The 23,743-nt window shown below is 38.3% G+C and overlaps 1 protein-coding gene across 1 annotated transcript in view; it reads right to left on the bottom strand.

The window, feature by feature from the left end:
- The window catches only part of THSD7B (thrombospondin type 1 domain containing 7B), a 313,336-nt gene that overhangs the window by 105,717 nt on the left and 183,876 nt on the right, over window positions 1-23,743 (bottom strand). The window contains 2 exon segments of the mRNA XM_072418113.1: window positions 1,122-1,316; window positions 23,360-23,463. Of these exon segments, the coding sequence (XP_072274214.1) occupies window positions 1,122-1,316; window positions 23,360-23,463 (299 nt within the window).

Below are 23,743 nucleotides of genomic sequence, written 5' to 3'. Positions count from 1 at the left end.
CTGCAGGTAAGTACTGGTACCCGGCGTACAAGACGACCCCTGACTTTGTCATAGATTTTTCGGGGTTAAAAAGTCGTCTTGTACGCTGGAAAATACGGTACTCTCCTTCCCCTCCACCTATATAAATCACATCATTTGTTTTAAGGAAAAGCTAGATGCTTTTCTAGAAACACAGAATACAACTGGGTATTAAAGATTAAAAGGAATGACAACAGAGACTGTCCATCCAGGGAACACCTGATTGCCTCAAGGAATCAGAAAGGACATTTTTCCCCTCTTGGAGTACATTGAACCAGGCTTTATAAGGGCTTTTTTTGCCTTCCTGTGGATAATTGTTCAAATGGTTCTATCTGAAATATGCAAGTTTCCAGTATGTTTATTTCCTAGTGGTTAAACTTGATAGACTAAGTTTTAAACTTGACAGAAGTTTACTTTCAGCAACCTATCACCAAGAGAAAGCAAAACAAAAAAAAAACAAGTTTACAATAAATGTGCCCTGATTCTCGCTATAAATTAACATACTAAGTGCGATTAAAGTAACAGCGTGAGTGGGACAGAACAGCTGCATCTCTGCAGTACAATGCAATCCATCAGTGCTGTAATGGAAAGTTCTATTGGGCTGTGATCAGGAATTTATAAATAGACCATCATAAACAGAAGCAACTAATGAGCAGGTAAAATCCCAGTATTGGGGTAGGTAATGGCACGACGCAAGATCACATCTCATATTCACCTAAATTCTGCAGAGTTCATCTCAAAAACTGCATCAGCATCAAAAAATAAAATTATGGGAAATTTAAAGTGTATTTAATAAAAAAATATGGAAAACATTGCAGTTTCCAGCCCTCAGATGTGCACAGTGATAGGTGAGTGGCTTTTATTGTGGTGGGTGGCTTCTTTGTTCTGTATAGGCTACTGAAATGTAAATCTAGCCCTGAAAGTACGTATATTCTCATTACATAGCCAGGTATGTGTCTATAGGCCAATTTAATAGCTCAGAAAGCTATTTGTTAAAAATACCAAATCAATCTACCAGAATGTAGGAAATATCCACAGATATTTTCCGGTACCTAGTCCAAAAAATGACTAAATAGGCAGAAATTGACTGCTGAAAAACCTACCAGACAAGGTTCTCCTCCGTACTCTATATGAAATGCAGTCTGTGGAGCAGGTGGTGAACTTAGACCAAGGGGTAAACGTGCAGTCCTCTCTGCAGGGCAAATTACACTCCTGCACTGTAGGAGGAGCAGGACCGGCCCATCGGATACATTCGGTCACATCTACTGGACGATCACCCGTAGTAACACAGCTCATCTCTAAAAAAAAAAAAAAAAAAAAAAAATTAACTTTTTTTGCTTCGTTTACAAAGAATAACACACATTTATATTAATATATATAAAAAAAGCACAGTCCTTAAAAAGTACAGAATGTAAGCAAACTCATTTTTTATGCTTCAAGATGACTTTGCTTCAAAATATGCTTCAAATAATCAGGTTCAAAACAGAAAATGTTTTCAAGTCAGAAAAGGGCCTAAATAAATAATTAAACAAATCTTACATCACCAACAAGCCCCTGATGATCCAGAGGAAGGCAAAAAACATTATAAACCTGGGTCACATTTCACATAAAAGGGTCCCCAAAGCAACTGAACATTTCTCTAGACAAAAGGCCTTAAAGTGAACATTTTTCCTTTATACAAGATGGTCCTCTTCCCATACCATGGAAAATAAAGTTCAGTTCATTTAGGCTTTCCTTGTGGCTGGGGTGCTCAATTACCCTTGTTTTATTTGCCTTCTATGCTAATTTTTTTCAATGGTATTGAAAACTGAACTGCATATTCCAGATGAGGTCTTTCTAATGCTTTTTCAGACTCTGTTTCAGTGTCTGGGGTACTCTGTAAGTACAATAAATGATTTTGAGTGCAAGATTCTAAAAGACATCGCAGTTTCCTTAGGAACCCAAATAAAAAGTACTGTGTAATCCTTTAGTGGCGCGAGTGACATTACAATGACAGTAAAAGATTCATCCTCAGGCGCTAGGGGGATGAGACCAAAAACTCTGTGACCAGTGACTAATCGAAGAAAGGGTACCTATTAGTGCAGAAAAGACAGGTACAGGCCTGTACCCTATGCAAGGGTAACTCCTTTTTTAAATCAGGTACAGATCTTACTTTTGGTCTTACAACTTAGATTTCCTTTGGATCTTTTAGATCTTTCTGAGGAGAACACAGTCAGCTTGCTTGTCTTTAGTGCCATATATAGTTCATATACTCTGCAGGCATGCTGTACATTAAAAGTGCAGATGACCCTTCATCTCTTCCATTTAATAAAACCAGGACAACCCTTTTTCCCATGTTAATTATTTACCTTCCATACCTTCCTTCTAGTATTCCAAGCTGGTCTCCAAAACAATTTTTCACTTTTGTTATCATTACTCCTCTGCTACTGCTGACAGAACAAAAAATGTGCACATTCTAGCTTCATTGTACTGTGTCTGTGCTTCCTTAGCACATGATTTACAATCCTGTAGTACTATGACTTACTGAACCACTTTGTAACTCCACTGAGTTTAGCAGAAATCCCTGTGAGATAAACACCATGACAGCAGAATACTCAACTTCAGCAAGGACAGAAGATTCCACAGCAGTACCTCTCACAGGTCAGGCCTGATTTATTAAAGCTCTCCAAATCTTCAGTGAAGCTGGGGGGATTCAGCCATTTACTATTTGAAAGCAAATGTTTTAAATCCTCTACCAGCTCCATTGCAGGTTTGCTGGATCACCCAGTTTCACTGATGAAAGTGCATCTTCTCCAGCCTTGGAGAGCCTTAATAAATCAGGCCCAATGTATCAGCACATAGAAATTCCTTACATTCGCATACAAACTATCCTATTATTGCCCACACAGGAGATGATTGACAGCACAGAGCAAATAACTCAAAAGGGACAAGTAGGAACACTACTACCTAAAAACCGAGACACTACTACCTAAAACTGTGTGAAAAAAAAGATATGGATAAAATGGACTCTAATCACAACTTTTATGTGTCCACAAATAATTTGGAAATAAAAAAAAATGATTTTGCTCCGATACAGCTGACAGCGATGTTGATTGGTTAATTTTCATGGTAACCTATTTGGTTTACAAATTGTAAATAAAAGGAGGTCTGCTGTATATGAATCTTTTCTATAAATACAAGGAGATGAATAAGATGTCTTGTAGGCTGCAATGAGATGCAGTTTGATATGACACGGCAATGTCTGTTCTTTTCATCTCCATAGTAACTTGCCCCATGTCTTCGACTGATGCACAATAGAGAGTCAAAAATGTGTCTAGTACTTTAAAAAAAAATCGTTTTAAAGTGAGCATTTACAAGCCGAAGCTTGCTAGGAAGTAAGCCACCCCATGCTGTCTGAAGGAAGGACCTGAAACCAGAAAGATCTGTTCATCTGCACAAACTGTGACTCTTAATAATTGAAATCCTGCACAGCATGGAAGGGACAACGTTTGTTCTTCACTACAATGTAGGAAACATGTCGCATTCAGCTGTGAAGGAACACATTACGGCTCGAGGTATCACCTGTATAGATCTCCCTGGGATGGTGATTCTAATAGTCTAGTTGGTGAAGGGTTTTACATAGAATCTTTAATGCATCTTTAATAAGTACACATTATTTTTTGCTGCTTTATATCGTTATTATTTTACTTTATTGTAAGCTTTACACATTTATATATGTGTCTTTTTATACCGATATGTAAATCAGGACACGCCCATGCAGAACTAAACTACTAACACAGAACATTGCTAAGATTTGTTTGGTAGAAAAGACATGAAAAGTATCTTCTGCTATAAACCTCTACTTTTTTTTCTACCTATTTTTTTTTTTCAGTGTATCAGATGCTGAGAGCTAGAGGTTGTAATCAGTGCTGTCCAACGGCCATGGGAGGAGTGGAAGGGGGGTAGCCACCCAAGTCTCAGATCCATCTACTCACATTTTAAACAAAAGGTTTTGGAAACTTTTCTTCTAATGGGTAGACAAAATCCTCTCCATTGTTAAAAAGATATGTATCATAGATCCTAACAGGAATTAAGTGTGTGGAATTTGTGTGTGATTGTACAGAAGGCTTTGAGACTGGCTTTGGGTCTCACAGAGCGGATCTGCCAAGGGTACAGGTGAATATTAAACTTCCAGGTCATTGAATGTAAACCATTACTAAAGTAAAGTTGTCCTTAAAAGCATGGCATGTCATTGTTAAAGTCTGTTTTTACAAAATATGCTTTTTTCTGATGCTTTACAGGTTCAACTTTACACTGGCCATTAAAATGTGTGAGAAACACCCTCTTTGTTATTGTTTGGCTCCTGGCAAGGTATAGCTCTGGACAATATACCACGTTCAGTGCGGAAATGGATAGATGTTTGTTTGTTGGCAGCAAGACGTGCAATTATGCGTCAATGGATACAACCTCTTCCACCGTCCACGGAACAAGTCCTCTCATCTCTCAAGGCTTTGTTTCATAGAGAATTGTTGGATGCTCAATTACAAGGAGACACCCTGATTACCCGCTTTTGGCAGCAATGGTACTGTTTTTTACTCTACACATTCACCAGCTCAGAATGCACGTCAATTCTTGAACCATTCAGATATTCTACTTGGTACATCACTAATATTTCTGACTCATAATCTATAGTTTTATTTATGGACTCCAATGGCTGATTTTTTTTTTTTCTTTTTCTTGTTTAAAATGGTATAAGTGTTTCTCCCCCCCCCCCTTTTTTTGTGTCATGTTACCCTACTGGTTTTGCTTGTTTACTTGTCTCTGTATATTTGAAAAATTTAATAAAAACATTTTGAAAAAAAATAAAAATGTGTGAGAAATTTATTATGCAGGCAAACCATTCGAAGGCAAATCAAATGCCTAGGAGGTTGTACATTTGTGGGCTTTCCATAGCATAGTATTATCTAAATGAAGAGTGGAGATAGGTGGAACTGGCAGATACCCCAGGGCCAAATATTTGTGGAACAAGATTATGATTAGACATGTTTTTTAAACATGTTGACTTCGGCTCTAAAGTCAATCAGCTGTCAGGTGTATGATGATGTGATTATCAGGTTAAAAAAAAAGATAGATTGGGTGAGTCGAATCATGTTTATGACACATACACACACTCATATCAGCTTGTTTTCCTTTTTTGATGTGCTAAATGCTAATTAGGCATAATACAATATAGTATAAACATTAAACTGTAAGACCAGAAATTAAAGGAAACCAGTGCCATTATGATAGCTTCAGAACAGTGTTTCTCAACCAGGGATCCATGGAACCCTAGGGCTCTTGAATGTAAAGTTGCTTAGAGCTGCAAAGAAAGCTGACAATAGGAGATGTGAAAAGTTGTGTTACCATAAACCAGGGTTCCTCCAGGGGTTGAGAGGAGTTCCCTAATTTGTGCTTCTCAAGTCAGTTTAGGTGACAACAATGGCCTTTAAGGATGGCATTCTTCTCAATGGCCAGCAATGTAAGTGGTATTCTTCCCACTGACCACCACACTAATGTACTGTAATCTGTGAATATAGTAATTATAGTAGGGGTTCCCTGAAGACCTAAAAGATATTCCAAGGGTTCCCCTATTTTAAAAAGGTTGGGGCTTTACATGAAAAAGGCACAGTATGCCACCATGTTCAGTGCAGCAAATGGGCACACATACCAATACAAATGGCATCCTGGTATTTATTTCAAATAATATTTTGTAATAACTTTACTTAGTTAACATTACAAATTGGTAGTCGTGGCACATGTATGAACAGCAATTCCTCCTTAACTTAGCTATTACAAAACAATCAGTACTTGAACAAGAATGGTAACTTTCTGTGCTTTGCAGTTTGCTCAGGAGATCGCTGCCAGGTCGATAAACTATGCTGCGTCCGTTGTTCGTCTCCAGGAAGGTAGAAAGAAGCAATGTCAGCACACATTAACTTTACTACAACTGAGTAATACAGAAGAGGTTTGCGGCTCCAGAAAGCAAAGTGAATTTAATTTAAATTTCTCCAAGCCAAAGAAATCATTTAAAAGTGTCATCTATAAAGTGCTCCACAGGCTTGTACTCACTTGCCAACCTGCTAATTTGCTATGCAATAAACACCTCTGACAGCTGAGAGATTAGCTTTTGACTTTTGCTAAGGTGCTTCATGTGTTATATTAAATAGTATACAAACCTGCCATAATTTGACAAATATATTTTCAATTCTGCACTGTTAGGATCATTTATGGGATTAGCAATGAGAGAATCCTTATGAAATCCAGCAGAACGTGAAGCTAAAACTGGCTTGAAGGATGGATTATTTATTTGCCCTGCTAGATCTGAACAAGCCAGCAATCAAATCATTTGGACCTTTTACAAGATCTTTCCACATCCTGTGTTGGGTTGTTATTCTTACAATGACAACCCAACAATCAGGTCCGTTAGCAACCAAATACCAGTATTCTAATGATAGCAAGGCACTTTCGTACCCAATATATATGGCTGTTTTGGGGAGGTCCAATGAACACTAAGGGCCTGATTTAATAAAGCTCTTTATGATCAAAGACGGTAGTCTATCATGTGAGAACCTGGGTAATCAAAACCTAAAATGGATTTCCTAAAATAATTTGCTATAAATTTGGCAAATGTTTTCAATCATGGACTAGATCCATTCTAATTGTGCTAGATCCAGGGTCACCCATGATAGTCCATCTTCTCCAGATAATATAATACACCTCAGGGGCCCCAAACATTTGAAACATGGCCCAGTTTCCATCACACTTTTTGGGACTAGACTATAGGAGTAGCAAAATGTCCCAGCATTAAACGTCAATGGGAGTGATAATAATCCAGCATCCGGCACCAGTGGTGCCCCTAGTTGTCAGGACTAGAGAAGGTCAATATAAAGAGGAAAATATTACTTTTTATGCAAATCACATGCACATTGTCACTGACAGAGCCAATCAAACTCTACATTTGAACTCTGGTTGGCTTAGTTTCAAATCATTGCATTAAATCGGAAAGTCTAATTTTTTTGCAGCTCAATGACTCCAGTCAGGACTATACAAGCACCATCAGGCAGGGGTTCACTTCTCTCGGTAGTGTTTGCAATAGGTTTTCAAGTGAAGAAATGCTTTACCAGACCTTGTCATTGCAGAGGCCAGAATTTATCTACCAACAACCCATAACCAGCCCATGGTCCATGAATTGGGGACTGCTGATACCATACAGTTGTAATACTTCCCTAAAAACTATGCTTCTTGCCATCACCAATAAACGTAATCAACTATTGGCCCATTTACAATACATTCCCATTTGGTGGACAAGGAACCTACTCAGGTGTCTTGCTAGGTTAAAACAAGCTGGCAAAGAGTTTAACAGACCGTTTAGTGGTGCACTGAACAGATTGGATTTTCCTAACCATTTGCGAGCATCTGAAACAGATTTGTACTATGCATGTTTTGAAGGAAGAGAGACTGCTCCCCCCCCCCCACCTTACTGTTCTATACCAAGGTACATGCTTTCTCACAACAATAGGAGGTCATAGACCCTCAAAAAGAATATGAAAGTGGTTTTAAAGGGATTAATATGGACTATGTAAGCCCCCATTAATAAAGGGAGGTCTGATGTCCACCCTCCTACAATGTGTGATTGTTCTTATTATGGTGTTGCTGCTGAATAAGTAGGAAACAGTTTTCAATGTTTATTAAAGTTTTGCAGGGTTTGTTAAAAATTCTTGCAATGTATATAAATGACTTAGATGGAAATTCTTTTTCTACTTTAAAAATCTGCTGTACTGTAGGAAAAGCATTTATTGTATAAGCCTCCCATCTCCAGTGTGTAGATGTTTATCCTTTAGAAGGAATTTAATTACCGGCAGACAATTTTCTACTTTAAATACTATGCTTTCTAAACCTACAGAACAAAAACCTTAAAGGTTATGATGGAAAATAAAAAATGTTCTGTAGAAAATGTAGGTATATTGTATCAGCAAAGAAACAGGCAAATTCCAAACAGCCGGCAGCGATTATCCTTGAGACCCCCTGAAAGCACTATGATATTTAACAAGTTCAAACCATACTTTTCGAAAAAAGAAAAACAAAAGTGGCATTTTAAAGATTTGCAGTTTTATCATTTTGTCATTATACATTCACAATGGCTCTGAATCCTCTAACTGTGATGTTTGCTATTTGTGTTTTGCCATTTGTAAGATGGCAATTTTTTTTCCTGATATTGCATTTTCATGACTTATATTTGATAATAATACAACATGATGTTTCTGGAATAAGGAAATTGAAGTAACATCTAGTTTTGCCTCAAGATCTTTACTGAAAATCCATACCAGCTCTGTTATGTGGATACTGGGATGGGCCAAGTGATTGCCAAGAAGGAGAATCTACCATGTATTGAGCCCTAGTGTTCTATTCAAAAATATATTACCACCAAGGCATCCCTTTAGTTGCCCAGTTTTTCCCCAGCATTCTTGTATTTGATTTTCTGAAAAAATGTCAGTGAAGAAACCACTAATATATCAGTCGTTCAATGATATGCCAGGATTGACTGATGAACGACGTGTGGGGACAACCTTTAGTCTCAGGCAACAATGATTTGATGTATGTACGAAGCCTATCAGATAAATATACAATTTCTTATTCAATATTTTGTGTTTAGCACTTGCAGCTAGCAGGAGTCAACACATTTCAAGATGCACACAATACCACATCTTTTTTCAGGTATGCTGTGGCCAAATTGCAGCAACATGTAATAGGATGGAATTTATGATAATTACCATGTAGTGAGTCAGCCATTGGGCCCCTTCACACCTAAAGAATGGGGTTTAATGCATGTGCACAGGTCAGCCATTGTTTTAATTAGTTTACATTTGTTGGTTAGCTAATTAAATTATAAATATATGATTTAAAAAATTCAATAAAACACAAATAAAAAGGTCTGAATTCAGAAGTAAAGATCAGGGAAGGTCAGATTACACATGTTGCTGGATGACTCAGAAAAAGGATACACCAGAGAGAAGCAATTTGGTTTACTTAGTTATACAGAGGATGGCAACTTCTGTATTATCTTGTTAGAAGGCAGCATGACTTACAAACTAACACCACAATTAAAATTACCCTTTGCTCTTCCCCTCACATTTCCTATTCTTTCATTTCTAAGCACTCTCCCTTTTCCCCATCAAAACCCATCAGCCGTTGTCCACATTCTATTGCTCCACAAGCTTGATACACAATTCCTCGCACAAGTGATCACACAAATTAATAACTTCCAGAAAAACGAAAACTGACAAATCTGGGTTGGGATTAGCGGTGCAGCGGCATTACAAAAATATAGATTCAGAGCAGCGAAGGTATAAAGTACATCTCATCCCAGCCTGCACAAATTTTTACTCGCATAGATGACTCTACGGAGCTCAGGGAACACTTTTCATGTAGAAGCAAAACAAAAAAAAAATAGTATTGTGCAGCAAGTAAATATTATGACTTCTGATTCACCGCGCTACTAGAAAAGTAAACTATCATTTTTCCAAAAAGAGAGAAAGACAGACAGACAGACAGACAGACAGACAGACAGACAGACAGACAGACAGACAGATAGATAGATAGATAGATAGATAGATAGATAGATAGATAGATAGATAGATAGACAGATAGATTTTCAACTGATGCCGTCTTGTTTTCCACTGGTGAAAGGCATGGAGCAGATCAGTTTGTCGCCCGATATCTGATGTTTTTTTCTTTCCTGCATCCATTGACTTAAAGCGTGTTCCTTTAATAACCGATTTCAATTTAGGAAAATAAAAAAGTTACAAGGTGGCAAATCTGGTGAATATGGAGGTTGTTCCAGTGTAGTAATGTGTTTCTCAGTCACAAAAATTGCTGTGTGAGAGGGAGCATTGTCCTGATGAATGAAACCATTTTCCCACATTTCTGTTTTTTTCTCTCCAAGGCTGGAGAGGATACACTTTCATCAGTGAAGCTGGGCGATCCAGGCAAACCTGGAATAAATCTGATCCAGGATTGAAAACATTTGCGAACGAGAAAATGAGATAAGGAATCCATTCAAGGTTTTTTGGATCACTCAGGTTCACTGTGGAAAGTGTATCCTCTCCAGCCTTGGGAAGCTTTAAAAAATCAGCCCCTTTCTCTCAGCTTTATCTTCCGTATATTGTTGTTGGATCACAGTTGTGTCTTCTGAAACCCATTCTGCCAAAATTCCCCCTTCATGTCACAAAACACAATAAGCGTTGCTTTGTATTTGGACTTTTTTTGATTCTTGGTGATGAAGATGTTTCAGGTGACTGTAGTTTTGTTTCAGGATCATACTGGAAGATCCGGGTTTCAGCACCAAGTGATGACTTTTTTAAAAAGGTTCGGCTCCATCTCAAATTGCTGCAGGGCGTTAGTGCAAATTTCTTTGCACTACTCTTTTGCTTTGGTGTGAAATTTTACTAAAAATGTCAAATTGACGCATTGCTCAACTTTTAAGCTTCTCATGATTTCAGCACATGAGGGGAAACACAACGGCATTAAATGGTGACTGACAACAAAATAAATGTCAGAGCGTTTGTGATGCACATTTGGAGAAATTTGTACATTCACGTGATCATAATCATCTTACTGCTAAGAGATAAAACAGTCTTGTTATTGATTAGGCAAACCTCTTATAATTGTAATGCTTTTACACATCATGTTTGTAAAGTAAACCAGCCTTCCCTCTCAACTCGGGTGTCCTCTGCCACCCAAGGTCCCACATTTGCACCCCTTTCAATTGCCTGATCTCACACTCTGGAGGTGAATTACTAAAAGATTTTAGGCTGTTCACATAGTAAAGTGAAATATCCCATTGCAAGGTTTGCTAAATGAGATTAAGCTCTGCTGACTTCCGACAACCATCTAATCAAGTGTAGGTAAAAATACTGTTTCTTTAAATTTCCCTGTACCTGGTATTTTTTGCAAATAGAATTTTCACCACATATACTAAGCTAAGTAAAATATATTATATTATATTTGGAAACTAAATTTTGTTTTTGGCCTAAATGCCATTAAAAATAATCTTGGTGTATAGTCAGGTTACCACTTGTGGCATGTTCTAGAACTGCATTTATCTCCAGTATCAGTTCAGAACTGCCAAAGGCAAGCTGTTTGTAACACTTTACCTGAGGACACAATGACATTCACTGGTTCACTAACTTTAATGCACAATGGATCATTTAAGAGCAAGTGACCTATCAAAACCAACTTAAATGTACAAAATACTTTAACCTGTGAAAAAACACAGAAAAAATATACAGTCTGTGCCCATGTGATTTTACAATTTTCCCCTTAATAGATGTTTTAAAATAACCTACCATTTATTTACATTCATTTTATTGGCATTTCTGCTTGTTACTCTTTTGAATGATAGCAGTCACAGACACATTTTGTACACTAGGTTTATATTTAAGTCAAATAATTTTTTCCCCTTATTATTTGGGTAAAAGTAGAGATTTTTCTATTTGGATGGTTTATATTTGGGAATACATGTAAATAGTTATATAGATTTGTATAAATACTGTATATTTGTTGGGTATGGTACACTCCTTTGCTTTCTATATTAGAAGTGTGGAAGATTCAATATGCTTTAAATCCTTTTTATTGTGTGGCCAATGTTTAGCTGCACTACACTCCACTGAAATAGTCACACAATACAATGCTATTTCACACATTTTTTATCAACTTCGATTGGCCAGAACTCAGGGCTATTACATGGATTAACCTGTCATTCTTGGACAATAACCTGATATATAACAGTATATCTATATATAATACTCTTTTGTTTGATATTCCTTTAAACAGGCTCCTGAAATATCCATAAAATAAAAAATAGCATTTAATGTAGGAACATTCATTCCGAAGCTATTAACATTTGACTGTAACACTTGGTAAAAGATACAATAATAAGAACATTACTTGAGAAGAAAAAAAATACCATTTTATGCGCATTATGTAGATTGCATCTATTTGTTATCGCTGTAACTAGTTTTCAGCTGGTTCTGTTCAGGCTAAGCTAATTCATTTCAAATTGCAATTTAATGTCATAGATTTATATACCTTTCTATGGGACTCAATGGTAACATATTACTGCAGTTATACTTTAAATGGAAAAAAAAGAAAAACGACAAGAACGAGAAATGTTTCAGTTTACAGAAAATCAGGGGCTATGAGATTAAAATTATACTTAATGTGCACTTAGCGCGCTGGCAAATAGCTCCATTAAGTACGTGAAGCGTAACCGGCAGAAAGATGTACGGCGGCGGCTGCCATTGTTCTCGCTGTATATATTAGGAAGCTCATCTGAATGCAATTCTTATCTGATTATATTTAGTTATATCAGTCGCTGGTTAATTGTCTAGAGGGTGTATAATAGAAAATTTTAAACTATGAAGCATTTTCAGGGACTGCGTCATTGGTGTTCTAACATGGTGATTGAAAAACACTAACGGAGCGTGTTATGCTGATCTTCGACCTCACACATGCACAGAAGGCAGACCTGTCAGATAAAGCTTAACCAAATTATCCGCTGACTACGTTTCGGTGGATCAAAGCAAAAGGCATGCAAAGTTGAAGGCTAAATTCAGACTTTGTGTGCAGGTATTTTTGTGTGGAATTTGGTCTCCCTAGGTGTCTATTGTTGAACACCAGGAGCTTGCAGGCGAGGCAAGATCAGGTAACAGGTCGAGGTCAGGACAGGCAGCAGATAAAGCAGAGTCAGGTAAAAGGCCGAGATCAAATACAGAGAGTCTAAACAAAAGACTAGCTGGCAGAGAAGCAGGAAATGCACTGTGTATCCAGCAACTAGAGCCTGGAATCAGGGAGGCATAAATACAGCTAGCAGCCAATAGCAGCACAAGGTTGGAACAAGAAACTACTCTGCTACTGGCTGCTCACATTTCCTGAAATACCCCTTTAGCTAAGCACAGCCCCAGAGAAAATGCAGGGCATGCTAAAAATGTACATCTTTGCACAGCTAAAAGGAGGCTGCAGGCTGGTGGACAGATGATCTGTGGGCGGAGTGGTAACAACTTTATAGGCAGCTCCCATTTAATCACATCTCATATTATTTTTAAATAATCATAAAAACATAAATTATTAAAATCCTAAAAAAATGGGAATACACTTTACATAATACATATATGATTTACATTCAGTCTAATGTTCAACGTGTTTCACAAATATGAATCCAGTTCTTTAGGAACAGTGAGACTGACATCACAATTCAGAATGTGTACTCATAATAACATAGTTACATAGTAGGTTAGGTTGAAAAAAGACATAAGTCCATCAAGGGAAATAAACATATCCCAGATATAAAACCCTATTAGACATAGTTGGTCCAGAGGAAGGCAAAAAAAACCCTGGTACAATTTGCTTCAACAGGGGGGAAAAATTCCTTCCTGATTCCATGAGGCAATCCGATGTTCCCTGGATCAACAGTCACTGTTATTTTTACTTTAAAGCCTTATTACCCAGGTATATTCTGTGCTTCTAGAAAAACATCCAGCTTTTTCTTAAAGCAATCTATAGTAGTTGCTGAAACTACTTCCTGAGGGATCTGATTCCACATTTTCACAGACCTTACAGTGAAGAATCCCTTCCTTATCTCAGAGCTTAAACTTCTTTTCCTCCAGATGCAAAGAGTGCCCTCTTGTTCTTTGTAATGATCCCAAAGTGAATAATGGGGAAGAGAGTGTTCTATATGAACCCTTTATATATTTAAACAGGGTGATCATATCCCCCCTTAAACGTCTTTTCTCAAGGGAGAATAGATTCAGTTTAGCTAATCTCTCCTCGTAGCTGAGCTCCTCCATTCCTTTTATTAATTTAGTTGCCCTTCTCTGCACTGTCTCCAATTCAACAATGTCCTTTTTGTGAACTGGTGCCCAAAACTGGACTGCATATTCCAGATGTGGTCTGACCAATGCTTTGTATAGGGGCAGGATAATGTCTCCATCTCTGCAGTCTATTCCTCTTTTAAAACAAAAAAGTAATGATGGCTTTACATATTGCAGCTTGGCATTGCATGCTATTATTAAGTCCATGATCTACCAGAACCCCCAGATTCTTTTCCATTTCTGACCCCCCAAATGTATTCTCCCTAGACAGTATGAAGCATGCATGTTGTTAGCTCCCAAGCGCATAATTTTACATTTAAATATATTATGTATTGCTCTACATAATAAAACCATCATCCAATACAGCATTTACTTTGGGTGCTAAGTCTTAGGATAGTGGCTAAACTAACAGTGTTGGTATTTGCAGATCACCCCAAAGATAATAATTGATGAACTTTTTCATCTTCATACTTTTTCTATAGATAGATAATTTAATTTTGGAGACTTCTCAAAAGTGATGTGAGAGGTTTAAATCTGTCATTATTTAGTGTATGGGTGTAAAAGGGTGCCTCTATGAAAGACCTCCAGGTGTCCACTGCTCCTCTTAACTACAGGCTGGTGGTGGAGGAAATGTTAAAACCTCTTGCTCAAACATTTTTAAGCATTTGCAAGCACAACCAATTCAATTTCAGGTCCTCAGAGTACTTTTTATTGGCTGACCAGTGTATAGGTGGCTACACCCCGCAGAAATGGTCACACAATAGGTAAATTGAATCATTCATTCAAGTGAACACTTTCAACACATCTTTTACCGACTATTGGTCAGCACTCAGGACTAATACATGGATTAACCTGTCATTCTTGGCCATTTACCTGATGTATTGGATACATCCCCCAATTCTGCCCAAGGGTGAGATCAAAGGTAAATGAAAAAAGTGCCAACCTCACTATATAATCTTGAGATGGGCATTTTTTTCCATTGTGGGGAAAAGCTCCGACTTCGCATGCCTGTTATTAGACATGCACATTTGGAGCAGCCTGAAGCCTCCTGGGATAGGTATCCCAGGAGGCCGCATTTATGTAAAGAAAAGATAACAGCTCTTTTATATAATTTATATAGTTTGTACTTTATATATAAGGGTTATTTGTCTTTTATATAGAGTACAAATTTGGATGATAGGTCCTCCTTTTACATGGGTCAGTAGGCAAAAAAAACAGACAGTCAAACTTGCTTGATTAGCCTAATTATAAACATGCATATATTCATAAAAGTTAAACTTTGAGCAAAAAACATTTTGGTATTTGGTGATCTTCAAACAAATGTAACCTTTGCTCAGGTGTAATATATTAAGCCTGATTATGCAAAACTCCCCAAGACTGGAGATGATAGACTATTATGGTAGAACCTTGCTGATTCAGCAAACGTGGAAAAGATTTCCTAAATATAATTTGACAACTGTTTTCAATCCTGGATCAGATTATTTCCATGTTTGCTGGATCGCCCAGGTTCTCCCAAGATAGTCTATCTTCCATAGTCTTGGAGAGCTGTAATAAATCAGGCCCATTGTCTCATTGTTTCACAGTCCCATTCTGAATATTAGAGCTGCAAATCTTATAGACTGCTGTGCTAGTGTTTATTTTTCAACCTCTCTTTCCTTGGTCATTGTTCTGTAAATGGGCAGCAAGAGAAAGAGCATAAAACAATATGCTGTTTTTCATTAGTTACATTTTTGTTTTCTTTACAATTTAAAACTGCAGAACGGCAAATCACAAGGTCCCGACAGACAGAAAGCAGTAAAGCATTGATCAACAACAGCGCAATTCAAAGGTAACTTAGCTAGAACAAACATACAATAGAATAGTTTGACTCATGGCAGAGTTTAGAGATCACTGAACAAACATTTTATTTGCCATGGTTACAGCTTCCCAACTCTATTAAGTGTAGATGAAGTGTAAAAAGCTACAATGTATTTGAGGTTGGTGTGAAAATTTATTTCATTCTGTGCCGGCTGCTTTGTGCTTTGGTGATTTGATAAATTAGTTAATTTTGTTGTCACTTTCCATTTTAAGATTTTTCACTTTGATGAAAAATGTGCAAAATCCCTTAATTTTTATTCAATAAAAATTATATTTCTCATGAATTGAAAAAAAAATGGAACTTTGTGTTACAAAATGGATTTTCGCATAGAGAACAGTTATTCTCTGGAAAGATAGTACAAGTACAAGTTCTGCTTTTTTAACATTTTTAGTGAATCAAAAGGAGCTAGTCTTTAAATGTAAGCACCCTCAAAAAATGACAGTTTATTGGAAGATCAGAGAAAACTTTTTTTTAGCTTTGAACGGAGTAGGTAACATTGTCTGGTTTGTATTGCTGTCTATATCTCCTTGGGAATATTTTCCATGCTTCGTGTCCTTTTAACAAATACAGGTACAAATCTCCCCCAAAAAATGCATGAAATTAAGACCTTCCCTTCTAAAAATTTGATATAATACAGAGATTATGTATTGAAGTCAATGGTGTGCACTAAAATATAAAATAAATGTTTTATTACTTGGACTATGATTTCTCTCCTAATCCTAAACATATTCTCCCTCTAGTTCCTGTGTGCACCTTGTAAACCCCAGATTACCTTCATAAACCCAGGCACTTCCACCAGTTTTTCCTAAGGGCCTCAGATGCTACATGCTTAAAATGAAAATGACCCCTGGCCACTCTCCCTATACCCAGAGCAAGACATCTTTACGTGGAAGTTGAACATGCTGCTGCTGGTCAATCGGCTCTACAGCAACAGGAAGCAAAACGTGAAGGTGAGTGATTAAACCAAGTTCACATTAGGTGCCAAGATCATTGCAGAATGACATTTGTATTGAAGGTACCACTTATCTCTTTATTTCACTCTCCCTCTCTCTCTCGCCTCTCCCTTCCTTGCTCCCTCTCATCACCCTTCTCTCTCTCTTTATCTGCCCTGTTCTCTCTCCCCTCATTCCCATTTCCCTCTCTCCCCTTTATCTCCCAATCAATCTCCCCTCTTTCTCACTTTCCCTTCTCCCTCATTGTCTTCTTCCCCACCAACTTTCTCCATCTCTCTATTCACCCCTTCTTTTTTCTCGCTTTCTCCTTCCTCACTTTCCCTTCTCCTCTCATCACCCCATCCCTTCCCCAATCCCTACCTCTCTCACTCCCCATCATCTCCCTTTTCTCTTTCTGCCATCTTCTCCCAATCTTTCCTCTTTCCTTCTATCCTCCTACTCTCTTTACCTCTCTCTTCTCCTCTCCTCATTCTTTTTTACTCCCCTCTTTCCCTCCTTTCTCACTTCCCTCTACCTCTCTGTCTTGTATTCCTAAAGCTACGTACACACTTCCAATTATTATCGTTGGAAAACGAACGACGAACGTTCATGCACGATATATACGACCGATCGTATAGCACCGATCCTGCACATAGAGTTAACGACACGATCGTTCGTAGATATTGTACACACAATAGATACGATCGTTTGAGCGATAGAGGAACTATGTGCACGACAGGAAAGTGAACGGACGTTCGTTCATCACGCATGCTCTGAACATGGACGATCAACGAACGACCGTACACACGAACGATGTTCAACGATCGTCGTCCAATCCGATCCGTCGGTCCGGTCGTTCGTTTCCAGCGACTTTCCTCGTTCGTCGGCGTCGTTGGTTACTTTTTTACGAGGATTTTTTGCCCAATCGATCGTTCGTCGTTCGATTGGAACAATAAAAATTGGAAGTGTGTACGCACCTTAACTCCCCCTGTCCAACTCTCCCTATCTTTCCCTTTATCTCCTATTTTTTTTTCTAGCTCCTATTAACCTCTTACCCTTTTCTTGCTTCTTCCCTATTTTTATCTCTACTCTCCCTTTCTGCCCCTTTCTCTCCATTCCACCTCTCTCTCCTCTGCTCTCATCTACCTCTCCCCCCATCTAGCTCCTCTACCTCTCGATCCTTCCTTCCTTCTATTCCTCCTCTTTCCCTACCTCTCTCCCCTCTCCATGTTGGTCTTTCCTTTCTCCCTCCCTCTTTTTCCCCCTCTCCCAGTCACCCTACCCTCCTCCTCTCCATATGCTATCCCCTCACTATTTTTTTGTTTTTCCTACTACCTTCTTTGCCTCTCTCTCCCCATTTTCTGTCCCCTTCTCCCCATCTCCATCCTTTTCCTCTCTATCCACTCTCTATCCACTCCCCCTCCCCCCTTTTTCTTTCCTTTCTCTGCCATCACCTTCTCTCTCTCCCTCATCTTGCTCTCTTTTTGTTCATGTAGAACAGCCTTCACGATGTGTTAGCATCAAAGACTAGGATTGGCAGGGGCACAGGGGCTCAGGACAAGCTAGCTGGCCTTGGGGTGCAAAAAGGAAAAATCCATCCCTGCCTATAACCTACTGTTTTCCCGTTGGCACATTCTTACACCTGGCTAGTTACCACTCAGGTAATCTTACTTACTGATCTTTGACAATGTTCTGGTTGACCTTGTCATTTTTTACCCACAGCTTGAAACACTGAAAAGGCCACTCAACCCAAATTCTAAATTTGCTTGATAAACTCCTGGAGTATCCAAGTATTAGTGCACACATATAAAACATCCTTCAAAAGATGACCATTAATGATGAGGACAGGTTCAACAGTGGGTACAAATTCTAAACTGTTGCCTGTATCTTACAAGAACAAATTATTCATCTCATTGTTCTGTTAACCTTGAGTCATAGTGAAGACATTTTTCAATGGCGTGACCTATCAAAGCCTAATAGAAGGAGTATGGAATTAGGCTTTATGTCTAAATAGCAGTGAAATTATACCCTTAAATGTTTTTTTTAAAGCCCCCCATAGACTTAAAGTTTGAGTTTTGCCCTGTTCTGTATTGTGCTTTGACTTGGTTATGCCCTCTCACCTCTGAAGTTTGTAGCTGGAGGAACTCTGTAAGTGTGAACTCTACCGCAACATTTTAACACATTGGTGATTGCTTTGTTCAACCAACAACTGTGAAAGTACCCTCACTACTTTAAGTGTCAGATGGTGCTCCAGTCTGCTACATTTTTCCACCTCCTAATGTTATAAGTGCTGCAGTTTAATGTTATCTGGACTCAGTTCTGAGACATGAGTGTTAATGCAGAGGACATGTCAGTAGTCATCCTGTCTCCCATCTGACGCTTGAGCAAGAATTCAATGATCTATGCTTGATTGAACAACAGCCAGCACACAAAAGTCTCAGAACAGGCTAAAACATACTTTTGTGCATATTTTATGAGGAGTCAACAAAGCAACTGTGAAAACAAATGTCTGGGTTACAAGAATGTGTGGCGTTGCAGCTTCTGTTAAATACATGTTTTTCTAATTTTAAGTTAATTTTTATTTTCTTATTCTGGTTTAATTTTTGGTACAATTACTATTTAAATGTCAAATAAAAAATAGTAGCACTCTGTAAAAAAAAGCTTAAATTTGCAGATATGCAAAAAGAAATGAAAGAATAATAGAATATTATTTTGTCTATGGTTTGAGCAACCCCCAAAGCTCTGCAGAATCGAAGTGAACTGGTAAAAGTTATTTGGACTGCTTCATCAGTTAATTGAGTGAATCATGTTTAAAGCGGAACTATTGTGCCACCCCAAAAAAAAAATCTGTGATCAGGCAGGTTTATAATTGCAATAGGGCAGGTGATGTCCATTTTGCAATAAAACACACTTACCAGAGTTAATTTAGCAGAGTTAACAGAGTTATGTCATCCCAGCCAAAGATCGGAACCAAGAAGATTGTGGCACTCGCTAAGGAACAGGGACCATGAGTGTATTTAAAAATTTTGATCAGACAGGTAAGGGTATTTTACTGCAGTAGGGACATTGCCTCTCCCTTGCGCAATAAAGACCTTGCCGGTTCCAGTTTTTACGAGTAAGGGTTGTTTAGTTCTACATTAAGGGCCAAAAGAAATTTGTAAGTGATGCATTCACTGGCTTTTAGCAAATGGAGCATGCAAGGTACATATTGAAAATCTCTGTACTCTTACTGTATGCAAAGATGTTTCAACATTTTGAAAAATATCTATGTGAACAAGAGATAATTATTCTCTAATGCTTAGGAAATAGAGACAAATATTTAATTGCTCAAGCATCATTAACAGATGCCAGCTGAATCTAAGAATTTAGTAGCTTCTGCTGTGATGTCTACTTGTCTCTAATCATCCCTAATGTTTAGCAGACCAAAATATATACCATATGGTCATAGCTTGGTGGACATATGACCATCATACCTATACAAGCATGTAGAAAATCCCATCCAAAAAATGTGGGCAGAAATATGGAGTTGCCTCCCCTTTGTGGTTACAAAAGCCTCCCTTATTCTTCTACAAACTTCTGTAGAGTGTCCACAGGAATTTATAACTGTTGAGTGATGGGAATATTTTTAGGGCCAGGTACTGGAAGAGAAGACCTAGCTTGCAATTAACATTCATATTCACATTGTTAATGGTATGGTTGAGGTAATTGATCATTCCATGCAAGCCACTTGAAGTTCTCCACACCATCACAACTTTGTGCATAATCAGGCTGGAACACAAACTGGTTGTCTCCAACCTACTGTAGCAATGTTGGAATGCACAGTTTATACATAGTTTATACATAGTTTCATTTTTTCAAATGCCACATTGGCTCTTCAAACAAATTTGCATTTGAATGGCTATTTAAATGCAAATGTATGTGTTTGAATGGCAAGTATAAAACTTGACCAAAAAAGGTTGCTTTGGATCAACTTTGCAAACACACCCCAATAAGGCACACTGCATCAAAATAAACGTAGTACAAATGCAAAGCAGAGCAGGTCAAACACAGCTACTGAATAGCCAGGTGCTTTGCCGGATAAGTCAATGGAATTTTGAGGTACCTATCCTCTAAATCCATGTCAAACTCCATGGCAAATAACGGCTGTGGACACTTACCCTGAAATATTCTATTCTGAAGCATTAACAGCAAACAGTCAGGTAGAGAAAACCAAAGGCAGGTTACAGAACAGCTTTACTCCTCTAGAACAACTTGCTATGTCATTCAAATTGGATGGTTGGGGACTGAAGAGCTGCTCTACATACAGCAATTTTCTCTGGGGGGCAAACCTTTGATGGAAATACATCCACATTAAACCTGGTATAACAGGAGGTAGAATACCCAAAGTTGAAATGCCACTTATACAGCTCCTCGGATAGCAGTTGCTAGGTGGAGATTAACATTCAGAAGCATTACACAAAAGTTCTTCAGCTCCACAAAACAAGCAGTTTGAGTTGAGGAGGCTACAATCCTCACAGGTGAACAAAGCCATCCCAGAACCAGAAGTACCTTAGGAATCTGAACACGCCTATTCCAAATGAATATTGCAAGTATGTTTAAAGAGACAGAACATATCCATAATATTGCAAGTGTGTATGACTTTTTCACTTTTGTTAAAAAAACACAATTATAATAATATTATTAGTTAGGCCAAGCAGTAAAGCATACTCAAGGACTTCCAACTTTTACACTCATATTAGTGCACATATAGGGTAAAAATCCCACTAGTAATATAATTGCCTTAAATAAAAAAAAAAAAAAACATAAATCACCAAAAGTCACCAAAATGCAATACTCCATTTGCAATACTCCATTTGCAATACTCCATTGAGTTACTCCATTCAGACAAATATATAAGGATTGCACCTCTGTCTTACATGTCACCACACCAACATTGCCTTAAACAAGAAGCTTTGTCAAGAGTTTTTGGACATATTGAGGACTTAAGAGGACTTTCTATTTTTAGATTTTAATAACTCTATAGGAACATCATTTCGGTCATCCAATTACCTTTTTATGACAGTTTAGGGATGAGTCAAGCCGAAATATAACACATGGAAATGAGTCATGTACTGCACTTGGTTTCATCTCTGAGGACCTAGTGAATAATTATCCCTGTATCCATTTTATACAAGTTAAAGCTATATTCCAGCCAAGGAATTCTGCAGTCTAACTCTAAAAATTTTTTTTTTTTGTTTTGAACAAAGTTGGGAAGGACTAGGACTCCTGTCAATCCACATTAGATAAATTATCCCCCACAACCTGTCTGGGAGCATGATGAGGTTGTAATTTACCAGGGGCACCTTGGACAGCAGGAAGAAGTGAAGAGACAGAAAGAAGAGAGGAGGACAGCAGAGCAGAAAAGGGGGGAGGATGGAAATGAGTAAATATGGGAGAGGAGGCAGAAAATAAAAAAAGAGGGGAGACAAGAAGATGGGAGGAAAAGAGGAGGGAAAACAGAAGAAGGGAAGAAGAGAGATGGAAAAGAGAGAGTTTTGCCTCAATGTTGGAAGTGCATAACTGTCTAAAAGTGTGGTGGAAGTAACGGTAAAGCATAGAATAGAGGGGAGAGGGGACAGGAGTGGAAAGAGTGTAAATGAGGACAGGAGATATTTGAGAGGAGAGAGTGGAGGAGAGGACAGGAGATGAAAAATGACAAGGTCTGGGGAAAGAATAGGAGACAAGAGAGGACAAGAGTAGAGAGTGGAGAGGAGAACAAGAAAGGAGAGATAAGATAAGAGGGGAGAGTATATGAGGTAAAGAATATAGGAAATTTGTTTAGAAGGAGAGGAATGGAAGAAGGTACAGGAGAGGGAAGAGGGGAAAACAAGAGAGCTTGGAGGAGACGAGAGGAGAAGAATGGAGAGGAGAGGAGAAAAGAGGACAGGGGAGCATAAAAAGAGGGCCAAGGGGAGAGAAGGATGAAGAGAAGAAAGGAAGAAGAAGGGAGAAAGTTGGAGAAATGTGCCTTTGACTGAACCAGAGATGTAGAAGGATGAACATGATAGACATTGTCAACTTTATATCTATATATATAACTACTTATGAAAAGAGGGTAAAACAGAACATTGATTTTTCTTTACTTTTAAGAATGGTGGCTCAGAGGTTAGCACTCTGGCCTTTGAAGCGCTAAGTCCCAGGTTCTAATCTTGGCCAGGACACTATCTGCATTAAGGTTGCAGCTTCTCCCCATGTTTGCAGGGGCTTTCCCTGGGTACTCCAGTTCCCCCCCCCCCCCCCACACACACACACATTCCAAAAGCATGCATTTTCGTTAATTGGCTTTCCCGAAAATTGACCTTAGACTGTAGTAATAATGACTATATGACCTACCTATATGACTATGGTAGGGACATTAGATTGTGGGCCCCTTTATGGGACAGCTAGTGACATGACTATGGACTTTGTAATGCCCTGCGTAGCATGTCATTGCTTTATAATTACTGTGTATTAATAATAACACTTATCCAAGATTTCTGCTAATTTATGATTTTCTAGCTGAATTCAGTTTTACTCATTTACAAACATATTTTACACTTTACTTACTTTACATACTCTAATTTGTTTGGCAATATTCTCATGCACAAAGTCAATTTGCTATTGAACATTTCAAAAGGGAGTCTTACCTCTGTATTGTATCCCTGGGCCGCAGGATTCGGTGCCCCCCGCTATGCCCTGTCTCACGTAGTCTGGCACAAGGACGCACTGACTCCAGTCTTGAGGTTTCCACCTGTGAATCATTACAAGGCAGGTCTGTGAGAACAGGTGTGCAGACATGTAATTGTGTTTTCCTCCTGATTGACTTGCAGATTGGGAAATGAATTCTCATCAAATCAGTGGACATTTGCTGCTAAGGCAGCGTGGCTAATTCTCATTTAATTGTGAAAAAAATAACCAGCTGCATGCGTGCAGGAGAAATAGATTTTGCAGCTCTGAAGATCGAAAGTTAATTACATTTTTCTTGTCATTCATTTTCCAAAATATGGTATTATTGCTCTCTCCCTGCTGGG

This window comes from Pyxicephalus adspersus, chromosome 7 (assembly GCF_032062135.1).
Source record: "Pyxicephalus adspersus chromosome 7, UCB_Pads_2.0, whole genome shotgun sequence".
Classification (NCBI taxonomy): Eukaryota; Metazoa; Chordata; class Amphibia; order Anura; family Pyxicephalidae; genus Pyxicephalus; species Pyxicephalus adspersus.
The sequence above is the reverse complement of the archived record's forward strand: the minus strand, read 5'-3'. Positions and strand labels throughout refer to the sequence as shown.